This window comes from Rhinopithecus roxellana, chromosome 6, assembly GCF_007565055.1.
Source record: "Rhinopithecus roxellana isolate Shanxi Qingling chromosome 6, ASM756505v1, whole genome shotgun sequence".
Classification (NCBI taxonomy): Eukaryota; Metazoa; Chordata; class Mammalia; order Primates; family Cercopithecidae; genus Rhinopithecus; species Rhinopithecus roxellana.
In genome coordinates this window covers 110,086,960-110,104,276 of record NC_044554.1, presented here as the reverse complement: position 1 = coordinate 110,104,276, position 17,317 = coordinate 110,086,960, and the positions used below count along the sequence as shown (strand labels likewise).

At 40.2% G+C, this 17,317-nt stretch overlaps 1 protein-coding gene across 10 annotated transcripts in view; it reads left to right on the top strand.

The window, feature by feature from the left end:
• KMT2C (lysine methyltransferase 2C) overlaps nt 1-17,317 on the top strand; it is a 305,698-nt gene that overhangs the window by 69,243 nt on the left and 219,138 nt on the right. For all 10 annotated transcript variants that reach the window (XM_030933367.1, XM_030933361.1, XM_030933358.1 and 7 more), the window contains one exon: nt 4,681-4,769. In XM_030933367.1, the coding sequence (XP_030789227.1) occupies nt 4,681-4,769 (89 nt within the window). The remainder of the gene's footprint in view (nt 1-4,680; nt 4,770-17,317) is intronic.

Below are 17,317 nucleotides of genomic sequence, written 5' to 3'. Positions count from 1 at the left end.
ATAAGTTGGTTCATTGCCCAGAAGGAAAGGAATTCCGATGAATTGATCAACGTAAAAAGCATGTCTTCCTAGTGCCAAAACCAAGAATAGAAGAAATCAGAAGAAAAATTTTAAAAGCAAAAATTAAAATCAAAATTCTTTTTTAAGGAGTAAGTAGAGCAATGCAGATAATATGTTGATAGAGGTTATAAACTAGACAGAACAAGTTTGAAATAAAGCCAGTTGTGCCAAAAAAAAAAAAAAAAAAAACCAAAAAAACAAACAAACAATAGCACAGACAGTGATGGTCAAGATAGTGGAGAAAAAAACTCAAAACAGAGCAAAACATTGGTCTGAGAGATTAAGTTAAAAAGTCAGCTAAACCATATGATTTTCAATTTCTTTAAAAATGGGTGTTTATGTTTATGGAAAATCACAAAGGAAAGATGAAAAGTAAACTCTACCTCCATAAATAGCATGTGAATTAATTTCTCATTCTCTATCATTGTTGAAGCAGCCATGTTAGGATTCTTTCAAGGATTTCTAGTCTCTCTGTCTCTAATTCTTGTATTGGTCTACAGGTTTCTAAACAAAAAGTGATCCTATTAAAAAAAAAATCCTTAGACCTCATGCCTTCTTACCCCCTACCGCTGACTCTGCTCCAGGCACCAGATACCCTTCTTGTCCCTCTAACCCCTTCACTTGCTCTCATCTCAAGAATCTTGCATTTGCTGTTCCTTCTGCTGCAATGCTGTTCTCCCAGATATCTGTATGGTTTGCTTCATCTTCAGTTCTGCGCTGAAGTGGCTCCTTAAATAAAATTGTATTTTAAAACATTTATTTTATAAATCTGTTATTTAAAATAGCTAGTCCCTTTTTCTTTGCTTTCTTTTCTTGGGTGTTATATGTGTAATACTTGTTTACTGTTATCTGTTCTCACTAGAATGTAGTTTTTTGAAGGGAGGGATTTTGTTTTATTTATTTCTGTATCCACTGTGTTTGAACACAGTCAGACATAAAGGAAGATTGATAGAGTAATCTAGTGATGCTTGCTCAATGTGTTGTCCAAATACTTGTTTAAAATGCTTCAAACTATAATGTTTCATCTATCAGTTTCTGAGAGTGGGATGTTAATGTCTCTCTAATGATTAGTTATCAATTTCTCTTTGTTCTGCAAATGTTTGCTTTATATAATCTGAAGTTCTCATGTTATCCAAGTGAATTAATTTTTTATCATTATGACAGTTTAAGCCATTTATGTTTACTGTGAAAATTCATATTTCTATTTACCTTTTTATGTATTTTTATGTATTTTCTGTGTACCATTTGTTTTCACTCCTTTTCTGCCTGCTGTTGGATTGATCACATTTTCTCATCCCTTCTTTCTACTTTAATGTTTTCTATCAAATTTAAAAACAACTACTTAATACATTCTTTTTTTTTTTTTTGAAACGGAGTCTCTCTCTGTCACCCAGACTGGAGTGCAGTGATGTGATCTTGGTTCACTGCAAGCTCCGCCTCCCGGGTTCACACCATTCTCCTGCCTCAGCCTCTTCTGGGATTACAATTGCCCGCCCCCATGCCCGGCTAATTTTTTTGTATTTTTTTAATAGAGATGGGGTTTCACTGTGTTAGCCAGGATGGTGGCGATCTTCTGACCTCGTGATCCGCCTGCTTGGGCTTCCCAAAGTGCTGGATTACAGGTGTGAGCCACTGTGCCCAGCCTAAAAACAACTACTTAATAAATTCTAAAGATATTCTTTCTTTTTGTCTATGAACAATAAGATTCACCTTAGAGTGTTCTCTCCTTAATCACCCTTTTTCATCTTTCAGGTTTTGTAGTCTTTTTATTTAGTTCTGCCTTCTTTCCCCTCTCCCCCTGTGAAGTTTGAAGTGATGCTATTTTGACTGTTTGACTTGTTATATAACATTAACAAATTTCTAATATTGAATCATCCTGGCATTCTGACTATATTCAATAGGATTGTTCTCAGTTTTTAATTTTCATTAGTTTTGACAATGTTTGTTGGAATTCTCAGTCAGATATATCCTTTTTTTTTCATTTTTGGGAAGACCGACCTTTTGATAGTTTTTAGTAATTTAATTATAAAACGATTTAGACTTTGATTACTTCAATTTTTTGTTTTTTGAGATGGAGTTTCACCTTTGTTGCCCAGGCTGGAGTACAATGGTGCAATCTCTCAGCTTACTGCAACCTCCGCCTCCCAGGTTCAAGCAATTTTCCTGCCTCAGCCTCTCGAGTAGCTGGGATTATAGGCATGTGCCACCATGCCCAGCTATTTTTTTTTGTGTGTGTATTTTTTTTAGTAGTGATGGGGTTTCTCCATGTTGGTCAGGCTGGTCTCGAACTTCTGACCTCAGGTGATCTGCCTGTCTCAGCCTCCCAAAGTGCTGAGATTACAGGCATGAGCCACCACTCCCAGCTGGTCACTTTAATTTTTAATATATTTTTATGTTATAGCTCCTTCATGGTTTAGGTTGGTTAACTTTTTTTTAATTTGAGATGGAGTTTCACTCTTGTTGCCTAGGCTGGAGTGCAATGGTGTGATCTTGGCTCACTGCAACTTCTGCCCACCGGGTTCAAGTGATTCTCCTGCCTCAGCCTCCCGAGTAGCTGGGATTACAGATGTGCGCCAACATGTCCAGCTAATTTTTGTATTTTTAGTAGAGACGGGATTTTGCCATGTTGGCCAGGCTGGTCTTGAACTCCTCACCTCAGGTGATCCACCCACCTTGGCCTTCCAAAGTGCTAGGATTACAGGCCTGAGTCACTGCGCCTGGCCTAGATTGGTTAATTTTTTTATGAGAACAGGACTTAAATGGATTTCTTGTTGTTTAAAACATAGTTCTTTGTTTTATTCTTTTTTCATATTATTATTATTATTATTATTATTATTATTATTTTTATTTTTTTTGAGACGGAGTCTTGCTCTGTCGCCCAGGCTGGAGTACAGTGGCTGGATCTCAGCTCACTGCAAGCTCCGCCTCCCGGGTTTATGCCATTCTCCTGCCTCAGCCTCCCGAGTAGCTGGGACTACAGGCGCCCGCCACCTCGCCCGGCTAGTTTTTTGTATTTTTAGTAGAGATGGGGTTTCACCGTGTTAGCCAGGATGGTCTCGATCTCCTGACCTTGTGATCCGCCTGTCTCGGCCTCCCAAAGTGCTGGGATTACAGGCTTGAGCCACCGCGCCCGGCCCATATTATTTTATTTCATATGTTTTTCCCTTTGTTTGTTTGTTTGTTTGTTTGTTTGAGACAGAATCTCACTCTGTCGCCCAGGCTGGAGTGCAGTGGCATGATACCAGCTCACTGAAACCTCCATCTGTCAGGTTCAAGCGATTCTCATGTCTCAGCCTCCCAAGTACCTGGGATTACAGGCACACACCATGATGCCCGGCTAATTTTTGTATTTTTAGTAGAGATGGAGTTTCACCATGTTGGCCAGGCTGGTCCTGAGCTTCTGACCTCAGGTGATACATCTTCCTCAGCCTCCCAAAGTGCTAGGATTACAGGTGCGAGCCACCACAGTTGGCTGTTTTTCACTTTTTAAATGTTTTATGTTTTTTGATTAAATACTGAGTTGATTTGTATTTTTTATTTCTATTCCCTCCCTCCCTCTCTTCCTTGTTTTTTTTTCTTTAGCTGGGATTACTGACATGCCACCATGCTTACCTACGTTTTGAATTGTTTTGGTAGAGATGAGGTTTCGCCATTGATGGCCAGGCTGGTCTTGAACTCTTACACTCAAATGATCCATGTACCTCGACCCTCCAAAGTGCTGGGATTATAGGTGTGAGCCACCCTACCCAGCCTTTTCCTTTTAAAGAATTTAAAATACTGTGAAATAATTTAAAACACTGAAATTATCTGAGTACTGCTTTGTCATTTTCTAAGTTTTTATATGTAATATCTTGTTGCTCTTATGTGTTACCAATTTTTCTTTTACTCATTTCTGTACCTTATTTAGGATAACTACAAAAATTTAAAGGCATTAGTGTGGCTTTTTTTTGGTCAGGAATTTCACCTTACTGTGACTCACCTTTATTTTACTTTCCTGAAGTGTTTATAAATTAAATTTTATTATAAATTTATAATATATAATTCATATATTATATATTATAAATATATACTAATTTATATATTATATAATACATAATTATATGTTGTAAGGTGGATATGATTATAATCGTGCTTAATTTTAAAAATTTTGCTTTTTAGTCATCTGCATCACAGTCACCAAAAGCACCCTTTACAAAGCTTTTAAAAATACATATATCTGGTCATTTCGCATCAACTTTATTAAACGTAGAAGTCAAAACTGATATGTGAACTTTGTAAAGAACCCATTATGTAGTTAAAAGCCACTACTGTAGACAGAAGGAGACATCAGAATGTTATCTAAAAGAGGGGCAAAACCAGAGTGAGGAATTCTTAAGTGAATTATGAGGACACAATTATATTCATGTTGGTCTGTCCTCACATTTAGAGTATAAGGAAGTGCTGGATTTAAGGGAGAAAATGATTGTAAACGCTGATATTTTCTACTTGATATGGTAAAATGCTGGAAAAATGCCCAAAATATTTATTTTGTATACCTTCAAATTGTGCTTTATGTTGAATATAAGTCTAAGCCTTAAAATTTAACATTTAACTCTATGTACTTTTTTTTTTCCCCTGTAGACCTCGAAGTAGGGGAAAAACTGCAGTGGAAGATGAGGACAGCATGGATGGGCTGGAGACAACAGAAACAGAAACGATTGTAGAAACAGGTATCAAAACTCAAGAGTTTATAAGAATGTATATGATACGTTGCATATGTCTATGCACTGCATGTAGCATCTATATAACAATATTCTGTATTAAGCATTTGTTTTTATACTGAACTCTTAAGTGTCTCATCTGCCTAAGTAGTTTTGATAACTAATGACAGTAAAAAGACTGAGCTCTGTGTCTCTCTTTTTCCCCTAAGCCCTCGTTTAGTATAATTATTTCATATCTGAAGATAAATGTTTTATCAAGGAAATAGAGACTGGGAGAAACAGTAATCCAGGCTGTTAGTATGATTGCTCATAGTATATTCTGGCCTGTGAACCATCTAGTGTTTGTTTAAAGCTTATTTTGTTAATATGTGTTTTGAAAAAAGTAATATGTTTCATTGTGGAATTAATGTTGTGAGAGGCTAGGCCAAACTAGACCAAATAGTTTCTGGTCTGTTGGACTTTTAGGTGCCCTTAAATAAGCTGTTGTGTGTTGTACATCTGCTAAAAGGTGGCTGGAGTTGGTTGCCCAAAGCAGTTTCCAGAATTTACAGGTCAGTGGTAAGTTATCAAAGGGACTAGGATTCATACTGTATTTAGAGGATACCTGTAGGAGATAGTCTCTCATTGGTCAAGTTTTCAATAGTTGATAGAGTTTAGACACAGTGATAGACTTTGTCTCTGAAGTTGAGTATCATCTTGATGCTTACAGAATATCATACAGTTAAGAGATGAGAAAAGTTAAAAATTGTTACATATTTTAAAATACATTTTCCCAGAAATTCTTATGGTTGTCAGATGTGTTGCTATTATATAGGTATAATTCTTGGAAAGCCTTCAAATAATCTGTAGTTTCTTTTCTTTCCAATAAGGTCTAGTTAGAGTAACAAAATGATGCTTGAAAGTTCAGAATCCTAAATTTCACCCTTTTGTGCACATTCATTAATTACTATATTACTTTAAACTTGAATTTATATAATTTCTGTTCTTTTTCATATTTTTTCTATACTATGTATTGTTACTTTTACTAGTGAAAAGACTTTTTGAAGCTTTAGTTTGTTTGTTTGTTTGTTTGTTTGTTTTTTGGAGACAGAGTCTTGCTCTGTTGCCCAGGCTGGAGTGCAGTGGTGTGATCTCGGCTCACTGCAAGCTCCACCTTCCGGATTCACGGGTTCACGCTTTTCTCCTGCCTCAGCATCCCGAGTACCTGGGACTACAGGCGCCTGCCACCACGCCCAGCTAATTTTTTGTATCTTTAGTAGAGATGGGGTTTCACCGTGTTAGCCAGAATGGCCTTGATCTCCTGACCTCATGATCTGCCCACCTCACCTCCCAAAGTCCTGGGATTACAGGTGTGAGCCACCGCACCTGGCCTATTGTTGTTATTTTTGAGATAGAGTCTTGCTCTGTCGCCCAGGCTGGAATACAGTGGTGTGATCTTGGCTCACTGCAACCTCCACCCCCCGGTTTCAAGCAGTTCTCCCTGCCTCATCCTTCCAAGTAGCTAGGATTATAGGCATACACCACCATGCCTGGATAACTTTCGTATTTTTAGTAGAGACAGGGTTTTGCCATGTTGGCCAGGCTGGTCTCGAACTTCTGACCTCAGGTGATCCACCCGCCTCCCAAAGTGCTGGGATTACAGGTGTGAGCCACTGTGTCTGGCTCTGATTATTATTATTGTGACTATTATTATTATTTCTGAGATGGAGTCTCACTCTTGTCTCCCAGGCTGGAGTGCAGTGGCGTGATATCAGCTCACTGCAACCTCCATCTCCTGGGTTCCAGTGATTCTCCTGCCTCAGTCTCCTTCCTGGGCTGGGACTACAGGCAGACGCCACCAAGCCTGGCTAATTTTTGTATTTTTTAGTAGAGACGGGTTCCACCATGTTGGCCAGGCTGGTCTTGAACTCCTGACTTTGTGATCCACCCGTCTCGGCCTCCCAAAGTGCTGAGATTACAGGTGTGAGCCACCATGCCCGGCCTGATTATTTTTTTAAATTTTGTGTTTTTTTTGAGACGGAGTTTCGCTCTTTGTTGCCCAGGCTGGAGTGCAGTGGCGTGATCTTGACTCACTGCAGCCTCTGCCTCCCAGGTTCAAGTGATTCTTCTATCTCAGCCTTCCGAGTAGCTGGGATTACAGCCACCCGCCACCATGCCTGGTGATTTTTGTATTTTTAGTAGCACAGGGTTTCACCATGTTGGCCTGGCTGGCCTCAAACTGCTGACCTCAGGTGATCCACCCACCTGGGCCTCCCAAAATGCTAGGATTATAGGTGTGAGCCATCGTGCCCAGCCCTTTGATTATTGAAGATGATTATTTCACCACGTTTTCTTTCTCCTGAAACTTCCAACACTTCTTCTCATTTTTGATTCTTTAGTGATGGATCTTGCTTATTTCAGTGAAAAAATAAAAAATAAGGAACAATTAGAAAAGAAGTTCCATATTCATCCACCATCAAATCTATTTTCTTGCTTGTATCCCTAACCATATATTGTAGTTTCTGTCCTGGTAAAATGGGATAAAGACTGTCTGTGGGTAAGGCCAGCTCCTCTGCTTGTGTCTTACATTGTGTCCCCTTTCACGTATTATGGATTTGGTTCTGCAGTTGTCCTTGCTTTCCTGCATCAATAACTTTTCCCTCTCCAGGATTTATTTCATTAGCATAAGGAGGTTGCTGCAGAACCACCCCCTTTCAACACAAATAGCTCTCTTGATCTGACATCCCCTTTTAGGTACTATACAGCTTCTTTGCTTCATCATAGCAAAAATCCTTGAGTTATTTATACCCATGATTACTACTTATTTTTCACCATTTTCTCAGGAACCCACTCTAATCAAGCTTTCTTCCTCCCATTCTACTAAAATTACTCTTGTCAATGTCATTATCTCATATTGCCTAAACCAACTTTTAGTCTTCATCCTCCTTAACCTTTCAGGATCATTTCACACAGTTAACCACTCTCAGGAGTGAAACTTTTTTTTTTTAAACTTGACTTTGAGGTCACTGCATTCTCCTGGTTTTTTTTTTTCCTACTCCTCCTTCACTGGTTTTTCCTCATTCTCTTCACTCATCTTATGTATTAGGTGGTCTTATTCAGTTTGATGGCTTATTATTTATTTTTGCGCTATTATTGTGTTATCTAAATGCTAATGACTCTAAACTTACATCACCAGCTCTTTCTTGCTTTGAACACAACCTGTATCTTTCAGCTTGCTTTTTTTTTTTCCTGAGACGGAGTCTCGCTCTGTCACCCAGGCTGGAGTGCAGTGGCCCGATCTCAGCTCACTGCAAGCTCCGCCCCCTGGGTTTACGCCATTTTCCTGCCTCAGCCTCCCAAGTAGCTGAGACTACAGGCGCCCGCCACCTCGCCCGGCTAGTTTTTTGTATTTTTTAGTGGAGACGGGGTTTCACCGGATTAGCCAGGATGGTCTCGATCTCCTGACCTTGTGATCCGCCCGTCTCGGCCTCCCAAAGTGCTGGGATTTCAGGCTTGAGCCACTGCGCCCGGACCTTAGCTTGCTTCTTAACATCTCCTCTTAGATGTCTGAAGAGGATCTCATATTTAATGTGTCCTCTCTGGAAATTTTTGTTGTTATCCTGAAACCCTCTTTTCCATTGTTACCACCTCTGGTATATTGCCATTGTATGCTGTTCAGGTTTGAAAAGATAGAATCTTTCTTGATTTCACATTTTCACATTTTACATTTTAGAGATTCACATTTCACATTTTCACATTTTAGACATCCAGCCCACTAGAGGGCTTTGCCTACCCAGTATATCCTGGATTCAACTACTTTGGCCCCTCCACTGCTGTTATTCCAGAACTTCACACTACCATTCTGCTGGACTGCTGCAACAGCTTCCTAACTGGTCTTGCTCCTTTCCTTTTCATTTCATTCTACTCTTGTCCCACACATCCTTCCGAATTCAAAGTGAATCCCTCTGTCAACCATCCAAAGACTCCAGTGATATTTAGAATAAAATTCAAAGTTCATACAGTACCACTGTCTTCGTACTTCATTGATCTGACCGTGGCCACCTGTATAACCATGTCTTATGTTCCCTTGTTCACTAGGCTCCATCCCTACTGGCCTCCTGGCTTTTCGTGGAGCCCACCAAACATACTCCTTTCTTATGCGTTTGCACTTTTTGTCTTCTTTGCTTGGAAAAATTTTTTCTCAGGTATTCATACAGCTTATTGCCTTACTTCAGTCAAGTCTCTACTCAGTTACAGTTTTCCCAGAGACCTTTCCTGACAAACTTTTCTAAAAAGTAACACTTGTCACTTTGTCTTCTCCTGCTTTATTTTCCTCTTAGTACTTAACAGATAGGACGTTAAATTCCATATTGGCTTATTGTATGCTTTCCACACTAGAATGTAAGCTTTATGAAGTCAGGGGATTTGTCTTGTTAACTCATTTATCCCCAGTGCCAAGAATACTTCTAGGGACATAGGAGGAATTGGATTCACTAAGTGAAGCAGTATTGTGTTCTTGAATTTTCATTTTTTATGTTCTTTTTTTTTTTTTTTTTTTTTGAGACGGAGTCTCGCTCTGTCACCCAGGCTGGAGTGCAGTGGCCGGATCTCAGCTCACTGCAAGCTCCGCCTCCCGGGTTCACGCCATTCTCCTGCCTCAGCCTCCCGAGTAGCTGGGACTACAGGCGCCGCCACCTCGCCCGGCTAGTTTTTTGTATTTTTAGTAGAGACGGGGTTTCACCGTGTTAGCCAGGATGGTCTCGATCTCCTGACCTCGTGATCCGCCCGTCTCGGCCTCCCAAAGTGCTGGGATTACAGGCTTGAGCCACCGCGCCCGGCCCATTTTTTATGTTTTCTAAGCTACCTGCTATTCTTGGAACTTTAAAACATTACAACAAAACTAAATTCCTGGCATTTTTTTCCTTCTCTGAGAGTAGTAAGCCCCACACATGGTCTCTCTTCTCATGCTGTCTCCTACGAAATGTCAAGGCAAATACAGTTTAGAGAAATGTTTTAATAGGAGCAGAAAACTATTTTTTTTAACCCGGCCTTTTACTAAAGTTAATACAGCCAAGTGTATTAGTCTTTGTTTTGTCTTTGTCCTTGGAAAGGCCATTGTCCAGTTCTTTTAGGGAACATAGTGAACATAGGGCAAGAACAGTGAAAGAAAGAATAACTGTTACAACCACTAACCTGCAAATAAACGCAGACAGAGAGAGTTCCATAAATTTCTAGTTCATTTAAAAGCAAATTCAAGTTTGCTGCAAGGGTTTAACCTCTCTATGTGTGTCTCAAGACTCCAGGGTTTATTTGAAGGTTCTCTTGTTCCCTGTAAATGCTGTGCCTTGACATGCTTACTTAATGATTTGTAGTAATAGAAGGGTATTAGGCTGGGCGTGGTGGCTCACACTTGTAACCCTGGACCTTTGGGAGGCCAAGGTGGGTGGATCGCTTGAGCTCAGGAGTTGGAGACCAACCTGGGCAACATGGCGAAAACCCGCCTCTACAAAAAAATACAAAAATTAGCTGGGTATGATGGTGTGCCCCTGTGATCCCAGCTACTAAGGAGGCTGAGGTGGGAGGATCGCTTGATCCCAGGAGACACCAGTTGCAGTGACCTGTAATCAGTCGCACCACTTTCGCCAGTCTGGGCGACAGAGTGAGATCCTGTCTCAGAAAAAAGAAAAGAATACTAATTAAGATTAATCTCCTACCATGGTGGGTGGATGGGAATGAGTAATCTAGGAGTAGCCATTGGGAAAGTAATAAGAAACCTTATTTGGTAATATTTTATGTTAAGAAAATTTCATCTTTATCTGAGCTCACTGCACTCACTTTATCTCACCTGCCGCCCGGGTTCAAGCAGGTCTCTGCCTCAGCCTCCTGTGTAGCTGGGATTACAGGTGCCCGCCTCCACACCCGGCTAATTTTTTTGTATTTTTAGTAGAGACTGGGTTTCACCATCTTGGCCAGGCTGGTCTTGAACTCCTGACCTCGTGATCCACCTGCTTTGGCCTCCTAAAGTGCTGGGATTACGGGCATGAGCCACCGCACCCAGCCGAGAAAATTTCATCTTTTGTAGGTGGTGGCTGTTACCAGTCTCTGTGCATTTTTTATATGAATAAAATAAACTTGAGTGAAGTGCTAGTTACTTGAGGAGAAGAGAAACTTCTTTTTTCTTGAGAATCACATAATCAGGTCTTTGCAGACTTGTTTTAGTTAATTATAATTAGCTAATTATAATTCAGTTAGTTATAATTAAACATTTTTTCCTAGTGTTCAAGTTGTCGTAGTTTGGCTCATGGGAGCCCCTTGTCAGCTGGCTTCTGAGTCCTTTTAAATAACATCTCAAAACCTTTCAGAGCTCTATGCTCTTTGGCAAAAGTTTTATTTTTCAGGCCCATTTAAAATTCTCCCTGCCCCAAGGTATGAAATCGGCTACTGTCTAAGGACTTGTAGTTTTTTAGTGGAGAATAGTATTAGGAACAAAAATCTAGGCCCAAGGGATGCATATTATAATTGTTTCTGTTGAGAATTAGTTATGTGAGTCCACTTTAGTCATATCGTTGCATAATGACAACAGATCACATATGTGACAGTGGTCTCATAAGATTATAATGGAGCTGAGAAAATGATGTCATAGCTGTCGTGATGTCATAGCACAGCACAACATAGTGCATTACTCACATATTTGTGGTGATGCTGGTATAAACAAACCCAGTGTACTCCCAATTATATGTACTATACAAAAGTATACTGCATACACTCTTGCACAGTACATAACTCTTGATAATAAGTGACTATGTTACTGGTTTATATATTTACTATACTATAATTTTTTTTTTTTTTTTTTGAGACGGAGTCTCGCTGTGTTGCCTGGGCTGGAGTGCAGTGGCCGGATCTCAGCTCACTGCAAGCTCCGCTGCCTCCCGGGTTCACGCCATTCTCTTGCCTCAGCCTCCCAAGTAGCTGGGACTACAGGCGCTTGCCACCTCGCCCGGCTAGTTTTTTTTTTTGTATTTTTTAGTAGAGACGGGGGTTTCACCATATTAGCCAGGATGGTCTCGATCTCCTGACCTTGTGATCCACCCGTCTCGGCCTCCAAAGTGCTGGGATTACAGGCTTGAGCCACCGCTCCCGGCCCTATACTATAATTTTTATCATTATTTTGGAGTGTACTCCTTTTACTTAAGAAAAAAAGCTGTAGAACGGCCTCAGGCAGAACCTTCAAGAGCTATATTAGAAGGCATTATTACACGAAATGACAGCTCCTTGTGTGATGTTATCGCTGAAGACTTTCCAGTAGGACAAAATGTGGAGGTGGAAAGACAGTGATAGTGACGATCCTGACCCTTAGGTCTGGACTAAGTAAAAAATAAAAAAAAAAACCCCAGAAAAAAAGCAAAAACAGAAAATAAAAAAAGAAAACAAAAACCCTAAAACCAAAAAACTTATAGATTTTTTTTGTATAGCGGTACAGTGTGTGTTTTAAGCTGTGTTATTACAAAAGAGTCAAAAAGTTTTAAAAAATTTATAAAGTAAAAATGTTACAGTAAGCTAAGGTTAATTTATTGAGCAAAGAAAAATAGTATTTTAGAAATTTGGTGTAGCCTAAGTGTACAGTGTTTATAAAGCCTACATTAGTGTACAGTAATGTTTGAGGCCTTTACATTCACTCAGTGACTCACCCAGAGCAACTTGTAGTCCCACAAGCACCATTCATGGTAAGTGTTCTGTATAGGCGTACCATTTTTTGTGTTTTTACACCGTATTCTTACCATTGTTTATATGTTTACATATGTTTAGATACACAGATACTTGACTATTGTGTTATAGTTGCAGTAACCAGTACAGTAACATGCCGTACAGGTTTGTAGCCTAGAGTACTAGGTTATACCAAGTAGCCTAGGTTTTTAGTAGGCTGTACCACCTAGGTTTGTGTAACAGTGACAAAATTGCCTAATGACGCATATTTCAGAACATATCCCTGTTTTGAGAGGACTGTAATTACACAGATCTATACACACACTTACAAATGTGAGTTCACATCGATACATTCAGTTACTTCTAGCATAAATTTTTAAAAGTAGACTTTATTTTATTTATTTATTTTTGAGATGGAGTTTCACTCTTCTTGCCCAAGCTGGAGTGCAATGGTATAATCTCGGCTCACTGCAACTTCCGCTTCCTGGGTTCAATCGATTCTCCTGCCTCAGCCTCCCGAGTAGCTGGGACTACAGGCATGTGCCACCACACCCAGCTAATTTTGTATTTTTAGTAGAGATGGAGTTTCTCCATGTCGGTCAGGCTGGTCTCGAACTCCTGACCTCAGGTGATCCGCCCACTTCGGCTTCCCAAAGTGCTGGGATTACAGGCGTGAACCACTACACCCGGCCAAAAATAGCCTTTATTTTTCAGAGCAATTTTAGGTTTGTAGCAAAATTGTGAGGAAGGTACTGAAATTTCCCATAAATCCCCTTCCCCACATAGCCCTTTTCATTATCAACATCCTATACTAGAGTGTTACATTTGTCACAATTTTTAAACCTACACTGACACATTATCCACAGTTCATAGTTCACATAAGGGTTCACTCTTGGTGTACATTCTGTGAGTTTGGACAAATGTATAATGAAATGTATCTGTCATTATAGTATCATAGTCACTGCCCTAAAAATTCTCTGTGTTCCACCTATTATCCCTCCTTGCTAATCTCTGGCAACCACTATTCTTTTTACTGTCTCCATAGTTTTGCCTTTTCCAGAATGTCAATTAGTTGGAATCATATAGGATATATAACCTTTTCAGACTGGCTTCTTTCACTTAATAATATGCATTTATGTTTCCTCCATGTCTTGTCTGTCTTTTTTTTTTGAGACGGAGTCTTGCTGTGTATGCCCAGGCTGGAGTGCAATGGCACGATCTCGGCTCACCTCAATGTCCACCTCCCGGGTTCAAGTGATTCTCCTGTCTCAGCCTCCTGAATAGCTGGAATTACAGGCATGCACCACACCTGGCTATTTTGTGTTTTTAGTAGAGACAGTTTCTCCATGTTGATCAGGCTGGTCTCGAACTCCTGATCTCAGGTGATCCACTCACCTCGGCCTCCCCAAGTACTGGGATTATAGGCGTGAGCCACCGTGCCTGGTTCTCCATGTCTTTTCATGTCTTGATAGTGCATTTCTTTTTAGTGCTGAATAATATTGCATTGTTTGGATGGACCAAAATTTATCCATTCACCTACTGACGGAATTTCTATTTACACCCTGGTTTTGGCAGTTAATAAAGCTGCTATCAATATCTATGTACAGTTTTTGTTGTGGATGTAAGTTTTCAACCCATTTGGGTAAATAACAGCAGCATGATTTCTGGATTGTATGGCAAGAGTATTGTAGTTTTGTAAGGAACCACCAAGCTGTCTTCCAAAGTGGCTGTGCCGTTTTGCATTCTCACTAGAAATGAATAAGAGTTTCTGTTGCACTGTGTACTTACTGACATTTGGTGGTGTTGGTGTTCCAGATGTTGGCCATTCTAATAGGTGTGTAGTGATGCCTCATTGTTTTAATTTACATGTCCCTGATGACGTATAATGTGGGACATCTGTTCATATGCTTATCTGCCATCTGTGTATCCTTATTGGTGAGGTGTCTGTATTCCCTATGCTTTTTTTTTTTTTTTTTTTTTGGAGACATTGTTTTGCTCTTGTTGCCCAGACTGGAGTACAATGGTGCAATCTCGCTCACTGCAGCTTCCACCTCTCAGGTTCAGGCGATTCTCTTGCCTCAGCCTCCTGAGTAGCTGGGATTACAGGTACCCGCCAACTTTCCTGGCTCATTTTTTGTATTTTTAGTAGAGACGGGGTTTCACCATGTTGGTCAGGCAGGTCTCGAACTCCTGACCTCAGGTGATCCACCCGCCTCGGCCTCCCAAGGTGCTGGGATTACAGGCGTGAGCCACAGCGTCCGGCCTTCCCTATGCTTTTATCTCCTGAAAGAGATTATAGAGAAGTGGTATAATTTCTTCCTTAAATGTTTGGGAGAATTCAGCAGTGAACCAAACTGGGTATGTTTAATATTGGAAGTTTATTAATTTTTGATTCCATTTGTTTAATAGGTATAGACGTATTCAGATTATTTCTTCTTGTGTAAGCTTGAGCATATTGTGTCTTTTAAGTAATTGGTCCATTTCATCTAGGTTATTAAATTTGTGGGCATACAGTTGTTAATAGTATTTCTTGATTATTTAAGATTCCATGGGATCTGTAGTGATGTCCCATTTTTCATTTCTGATATTACTGAGTGTAGATTTTCCCTCCTTTCTGAAACAGTCGACCCTTTAATAGCTTGGGGTTGAACCGTGTGCATCCACTGATAAATGGATTTTTTGCAGTAAATATATTGGGAATTTTTTTTTGAGATTTGTGACAATTTGAAAAAATGCGTAGATGGACTGTGTAACCTAGAAATATTTAAAAAAATTAAGAAAAAGGTATGCATTAATGCATAAAGTATATGTAGATACTTGTCTGTTTTATTTAATTAATTAATTAATTAATTAATTAATTAATTTTTTTGAGACGGAGTCTTGCTCTGCCACCCGGGCTGGAGTGCAGTGGCCCGATCTCAGCTCACTGCAAGCTCCGCCTCTCGGGTTTCCGCCATTCTCCTGCCTCAGCCTCCCGAGTAGCTGGGACTACAGGCGCCCGCCACCTCGCCCGGCTAGTTTTTTGTATTTTTAGTAGAGACGGGGTTTCACCGTGTTAGCCAGGATGGTCTCCATCTCCTGACCTCGTGATCCGCCCGTCTCGGCCTCCCAAAGTGCTGGGATTACAGGCTTGAGCCACCGCGCCCGGCCTTGTTTTATTGTTTACTACCATAAAATATACACTAATCTATTATTGAAAGTTAAAATGTTTCAAAACTTAAGCACACACTTAAAGACTGTATGTGGTACCATTGGCAGTTGAGAGAAATGTAAACAAATGTAAAGATGTAGTATTAAATAATAACTGAATAAAATTTACTATAGTACATACTGTACAACTGTAATAATTATGTGGCCACCTCCTGTTGTTATTGCAGTGAACTCAAGTGTTGCAAGTATCTGATTAAAACACCATGGGATACCAATCATCTTTGAGCAGTTCACCTCTCCAGTAAATTGGGTATCTTGGTAAAAAGTGATCTCTGGTGCTTTTCATGTATCTTTCATCATGTTTAGTGCAATGCTATAAATTGTGCATAACACCATGGGACCCATATGAAGTGCCACTAATGATGCTTAAAGTGCTCCCCACAAGAAGCAAAGTCATGACATACAAGAAAAAGTTGGCCGGGCGCGGTGGCTCAAGCCTGTAATCCTAGCACTTTGGGAGGCCGAGACGGGCGGATCATGAGGTCAGGAGATCAAGACCATCCTGGCTAACATGGTGAAACCCCGTCTCTACTAAAAATACAAAAACTAGCCGGGCGACCTGGCGGGCGCCTGTAGTCCCAGCTACTCGGGAGGCTGAGGCAGGAGAATGGTGTGAACCCGGGAGGCGGAGCTTGCAGTGAGCTGAGATCCGGCCACTGCACTCCAGCCTGGGCGACAGAGCGAGACTCCGTCTCAAAAAAAAAAAAAAAAAAAAAAAAAAAAGTTGAATTGCTTGATTTATACCATAGATGGATGTCTGTACCTGAGGCTGCCCACTATTTCAGATAGACAGTCTTGTAAACAGATGACATAAACTTATGGTATCAATAAATACAGTATGGTCCTGTAAATATATTTTCTCTTCCTTATGATTTTCTCTTCTTTCCTTCCTTTTCCTTTTCACCCTGGCTGGAGTGCAGTGGTGTGATCTCTCTGCCTTCCGGGTTCAAGCGATTAACCTGCCTCAGTCTCCTGAGTAGCTGAGACTACAGGCGCCTGCCACCATGCCCAGCTAATTTTTTGTATCTTTAGTAGAGACGGGGATTCACCGTGTTAGCCAGGATGGTCTCCATCTCCTGACCTCCTGATCCGCCTGCCTCGGCCTCCCAGAGTGCTGGGATTACAGGCGTGAGCCACCGTGTCCGGCTGTGATTTTCTTCATAATATTTTCTTTTCTCTAGCTTACTTTATTGTAAGAATACAGTATATAATACAACACAGAAATATATGTTAATCTACTGTTTATGTTATTGGTAAGGCTTCTGTCAACAGTAGGCTATTAGTAGTTAAGTTTTCAAGGAGTCAAAAGTTATACAGATTTTTGAGTGTGGTGGGGGACGTTAGAGCCCCAACCCTCTCATCGTTCAAGGGTCAGCTGGATATGTGTTAAATGGCATAAATTTTCCTCTAAGCACTGCTTTCACTGCATCTCACAAATTTTATTTTCATTTAGTTTAAAATATTTTTCAATTTCTCTTGAGATTTCTTCTTTGACCTGTGTGTTATTTAGAAGTGTATTGTTTAATGTCTCAGTATTTTGGAATTTTAAGCTATCTTTCTGTTACTGATTTCTGGTTTAATTCTGATATGGTCTGAGAGCAGACATTGTATGATTTCTATTTTTAAAAATCTGTTAAGGTATGTTTTATGGTTCAGAATGTGGT